This window comes from Chrysoperla carnea, chromosome 2, assembly GCF_905475395.1.
Source record: "Chrysoperla carnea chromosome 2, inChrCarn1.1, whole genome shotgun sequence".
NCBI classification, from domain to species: Eukaryota; Metazoa; Arthropoda; class Insecta; order Neuroptera; family Chrysopidae; genus Chrysoperla; species Chrysoperla carnea.
Window position 1 is genome coordinate 36,934,699 of NC_058338.1, and position 5,607 is coordinate 36,940,305.

General features: G+C 29.0%; 1 protein-coding gene across 1 annotated transcript; it reads right to left on the reverse strand.

The window, feature by feature from the left end:
* LOC123293276 (E3 ubiquitin-protein ligase RNF169-like) lies at positions 1 to 4,557 on the reverse strand. The gene is made up of 3 exons (XM_044874040.1): positions 4,204 to 4,557; positions 2,085 to 2,739; positions 1 to 1,184 (listed from the first exon to the last, which is right to left on the reverse strand). Exons 1-3 carry the CDS (start codon positions 4,544 to 4,546, stop codon positions 506 to 508), a joined length of 1,677 nt encoding a protein of 558 aa, XP_044729975.1. The 5' UTR covers positions 4,547 to 4,557; the 3' UTR covers positions 1 to 505.
* Positions 4,558 to 5,607: the final 1,050 nt, after the last annotated feature.

Here is a 5,607-nt window from a genome sequence, read left to right on the forward strand (position 1 = left end):
AATTAAAAAATGACTTTTAATAATAGTAAACAAAAAATCAGAAAATTTTACGATATCATAATGGAAATAAGTAAGGAAATACGGGTATTTACCCCCGAAAAAGTCATTAACTATGATTCATGCGCCACAGAGATTCGTTTAAGCAAGAATTCGAACGTAATTCGATGAATTTCCTTTACATTTAATTCCAAAAATTTAATTTGATTGTTTTAAATTTTGTCTTGTTCTAAAGATGAGTTTAATATGTGTAGTGTATGGTTAATGACCGTTTTTGTGGATAAATACCAATCCATTACAGTTAGATAAAAAAACAGTGGGAAAAAAATTAATCCTTATTCTCAAGATGGCACTTTTCTTGACCAGAATAAACCTTACTCAAAATTCACAATTAATTTCCGAATTTTCTCGAATACTAGACAAATGTATAAACTAGGCACATAATTTAAAAAAAAAAAAAAAAAAACACAAAACAGTTCAAGAAATAACAAACAAATGTACAAAATTTTTACTGCACTTTATATTTTTTTGGAGTACATAATTCATCAATTGTACTCTGGCGTTTCCTTGATTTACCACCACTTCTGTGTACCATCGCATGTGTTGATGAATATTTAATATTCGTAGATTTAACACTTGGCGTACGTAACGAATAGGGTTTTCTATTATTTTCATCCTCTCGATTAAGTTCTTCATGTAATTTTCTAGCATATTCAAAATCTTTTTGTTCTTGTAATATCATTTCTTCCAACTCTTTTTGTTTTAATATAATATCAATTTCTTGTTCTTGATCTTCATCAAATTCAGAGCCATTGAATTTTATTAATCCGGATTTTCGTTTACCTTTTGACTTTGGTGTTTGATCAATGTCATCGTTATTGTTATTATTTATTGAAAAACAATTATGTAATATATTGGTCAAGTGACAATGATCGTTTGCTAATGATTTAAAACCAATAAATGGTGATCCAATAGCTGGGCTATTGATTACAGTACTTGAAGGAGTTGGTGATTTTGAATCTAATTCTAGCGGATCTCTCTCAAAACTAATTCGTTTTAATACTTTTTGAACTTGATATCTTTTATCATTATTGTCATCTTCGTTATTTTCAATTTTATTTGGCGATGTCGATATAAATGCGGATACATGTTCATCAGTCTGCATTAGAATATTCGGATTTGGTGACCTAAAATGAAATATAAAAAATATAATGTTAACATTATTTTGTGGTATATTTACAAAATTGTGGGTATATATCTAATAGGGAATATTCATGAAATTTAAATTTGGTTCAGATATTTTTCTTTCGTAACTTTAATGACTGGGCATTTCAACTAAACCATTATTTTAGTAATTAATATCTTTTTAACCACTTTAAATTAATTAATAAAAGTACAAATTCAGTGAGGGCATTTATAAATTTCTAGAACGGAAATTCAAATTTTTATACGGACGTGTATGATATTATTTACTTACATTTTATATGGTATTTCATTAAATTATACTATTCTACGGCTTTTTATTAGAAAACTTAATAATAACGAGTGTAAATTCTGTGTTAAAAATTCATTTTTTAAAGTGTAAATTATACATTGAACTGTCACCAATTGACAGATCACGTACTTATACGTCATCAACAGAGAGCGCCAAAAAACTGCGTTTAAATATCTCAAAATTATAATGTATTTTAAATATTTTTTACAGTTAAATACAGCATTTTTAAGCAGTATTTATATTTTATACTTTGTTATAACGTTGTAAACAATGAATTAAAAATATAAAAAAAATATATGAATATTCCCTATTATTCGCCTATTTTATTCGTCGGTTTCCTATTATTTTATCTAATTATTCGTTCTATCGATTTGCGTTGCCATTTTCAATATATATTTCTCCACCTGCTAGAGGGTTGGTTACCACTCCCTGGTTAAAAGCACCACTAGGCACCATCAACTACCAACTTTTGATCTAGAGGGTGAACAAAGCTTGCTCCCAAATTTTCATCAACATCGATGTTATAGGTTAAAATTTAGAGTTTTCGTATTTTTTTCTCCTCATTTATTGGAGTATTATAAAAAATACTTACTTGACTCTATTATATTCAATTTTATCTTGAACTAAACGTATTGGTGTACTTCGTATAATTGGACTCTCCATAATGATACCATTCTTATCAGACTTTGGTGGTGTACGTGGTACTAAACTAATTGGTTTGATATGTGTGATCTCTTGATGAATGACATCATCATTCTCCTTACTTAAAATTTGTTTCATGTAATCAACACTTTCATTTAATAAATATTGTTTCTTTTCACGTGAAGTTAAACCATTTGAAAACATTTGAAATACGTTTTGACTATTATTATTAAATAAACTTTTGCGCATTGGTGGAGATGCCTTTGGTGTTTGGTGTTTTATTTCAGCACTTTTTACAATAAATGTATCCATTGGACCATGTTTTCTATTTTTTGGTGTTATATTATTTTGTGTTAATATTTTTGCTTGTTCTTGTTCCTCTTGTGCTAACTTTCTGGCCATTTCTTCATCTTGTTTTAATTTTTCTGCTTCTAATTGTGCTGCAAGTTGTTCTTGTTTTTGTAATTCCAAAATCAGTTCTTTTGATTTTTGCTCCTCTGCTTCACGTTCACGTCTTAGTTGATCTGTTTCTAAAGCTATTTGCTTTTCATATTCTTGTTTTATTTCACCAGGTGTTGCTAATATTCGTGGTGCTGGAGCTATATCTAATAATTAAAAATAAATTTTGATTTTAAAAAAAGTTTCAATCAAAATTTATTAATATTTTTCATCAATATTGATCGATTGTAGGTCATATTGCAATGACTCATAATTTGATAAGTTATTCAAAAACAGTTTGATTTTTAGTGTGCAATCGCTTTGTTATACTGGTTTAGGCTTGTTTTCCTATTGTATATATATATTACAGTCAAAACTCTTTGGTTGGTCTATAGTAGTTTTTCATGAAAATCATTGGTTAATAGTGCATTTGACTTTAAATTTGCAGTCAAAAGTGGTTTTGATTGACGCATCTCGTCGGAATTCAGGTCAAAACAACTAAGTTATTAAAACTCCGTTAAAACAAACCAGCACGAAGAAAAACTCGATGCCAGAACAACTCCGTTCAAAATAATTCGGTATAAAACAACTCGCGTTAATCCTGCGATTGCGTTTATTCACTGATCTACGGGATGCCCATGCCTTCAATGCGGGTTAAGTTAGCACTGATCTGGGTTTTGTTTTTGTCCTTTCCTTGTGATTGGGCTAACTCACCGATCCACGGGTTAGCCGTGTCTTTATTGGGGTTGAGTTGGCGCGGGTTTTCGAGTTTTATTGGATTTTTAATTTATTCTGTCAATTTACGGCTTGGCTATGCCTAATACAAAGAAAAAGTAACAAGTACTTAAAAAATTGATAGTAAATTATCTTTAATTAATTTTTTAACAGCAATTTCGAAAAATCAGTTACATTATTGAAAGCTGCGGCTATATAAGGGCTTACAAAATGAGCTTATTTGACGGTAATTTATTAAATCGGCTGTCAACTGTTTTTTCTAAGATATACAGGACATAAATATCACGGGAAATAAATCAAATTAGCGCTTCCACATCTCGGAATTTGATTCGAATTGTCTTGACTTTGTCTATCTTTGATTTCTGGATGAAAGTACAAATTGTTCGCATTTAAATAATGTACTTTTAAGAAGAAGGAAGAGCATGTTAACATTTTTTTATTAAAAAAATTTTAATTCTTTAATCCACAGATTCAATTTTTTAGAGCAGAGAGTTCTGTATTGAAGAATTTCGGAAATGCAGCCCCGACTACAAGTTTCTGTAAAAATTAATGCCTCCATTGAACAAGTTAAATCGATCAGTGACACGAAATAGTTAAATGTTCATATAACGTTGATGAAGCCTCTTTAAATACATCCAATCATTAAAATATTCTTTAGTTACCTTATTTTCAAAGTTTAAAAGTTTTCTCGAATATTAATTTAGATTTTTATTGTCAATTTTTTTAATTCTTTGTCCTTGTAATTTATTAGTTCAAAATAACTAACTTATTTCGCTTTTATATATTCAAGACTGACTCAAAACAATAAACAAATTGCAAAATCAACATTTTTTTTAAGGTAAATACTGTAATAAACAACAGAAATAAAATTTTTGTTTAGGGTTATGTTTACTTACTATTTTCAAAACAATCATCATTTCCTTTTAATTTCGTATCGATATATGTTGGATATTTATTTTGTATAATTTCCCATAGTGCGGTGTTCACTAAATTTGATTCTTTTCGTGCTTGCCGTAACCATGAACTGATTCTTGTTCGACATAATGGACATACTAGTGCAGCATTATTGACAGTTCCATTGAAACATGCTAAACAAAAATTATGGCCACACGGTAAAGTAACTGGTTCAATTAATACACTTCGACATACTGGACATAATGCACTTTCAAAAGTTATTTGATTTTCGTTAATTATTGGATTAAACAATTTTACATTTGCCCGTCGTTTCTTGGGCGCCATGTTTCACTTTAGTTTTAAATTAGCGCCACTTTACTACTGTCTAATTTATAATACAATTGCGCATGCGTTAATTATTTAATAGTTTTCTATGATTTACCTGAAAGAAATTTTAGTAACGGAAAACCGAAAAATTAAATTTTTTTTACTCTTCGTGCATAATGAATGAAATAGACAAATTATGACAAAAAAAAATTGAAATAAAATTTTTTATGACTCATTTCAATCATTAGTATTAATTAGTACCGGAGCTGTGTTACAGAAGATATATGGTTATTTCTGAAAGTTTCCCCGTGGATATTAGGTGCACGCTAAAAAATATGATCTGGCCACAGCTCATTCTACCGACTTTTAGTCGAAATCTTGACCACGTATGTACAAAGTCTAAAGTGTAGGTTACAAAAATTTATCAGGTTTCCGTCGGACAATGGCAAAAAAACGTTAAATAATCATATAAATCGAATATGTCTTCCAGTTCCGACTGTTTCAAGTGATCCGGTGCTAGTACGAATAGTTCAAATTAAAGAAAAAACCCGTTTTCTGCATATGAAAATTGGTTGATATTTTGATCACGGGGATAGAAAAATGGGGGACTATTTGGCATTAAGTGCACCATCAAGACGATTTTTGATAGAGGCTATAATAGCGCGTTTCGGTTTTTGATTAATTAAGCCTGTGCTAATATAAATATTCTGTTATTTTAATTTACTCAGGAAATCACAATTTTATAACATGATTTTGTGCTTATCAGTTTATCTAATATAAATTTATGATTGCTGATAAAAGTTTACAAAATGTGTAATAAATCGCATGTACTATAGGATTTTTTAAAATTCTTATCATCATAGTCTAAATAAATCGATGCAATTTTAGTTCATTATATCTTTCAATATTCAATAAGTATTTTTATAATGATATAATATAGTACAATTAAAGATCTTACAAATTAAGGGAAAAACAATAAATTGTTCATGTAAAAGTTAAGGTAACTTAAAAAAATAATAAATAGGCAACTTGTATTACGTTAATGTTATACGTCCATAAGATTAGTATAGAACGAACTA

Coding starts and splice junctions, on each gene's coding strand:
- LOC123293276 (XM_044874040.1), bottom strand. CDS start 4,546: ATGGCGCCCAAGAAACGACGGGCAAATGTAAAATTGTTTAATCCAATA. Junction 2,740..4,203: donor TGATGATTGTTTTGAAAATA/GTAAGTAAACAT, acceptor TTTAATTATTAG/ATATAGCTCCAGCACCACGA. Junction 1,185..2,084: donor ATTGAATATAATAGAGTCAA/GTAAGTATTTTT, acceptor ATTTCATTTTAG/GTCACCAAATCCGAATATTC.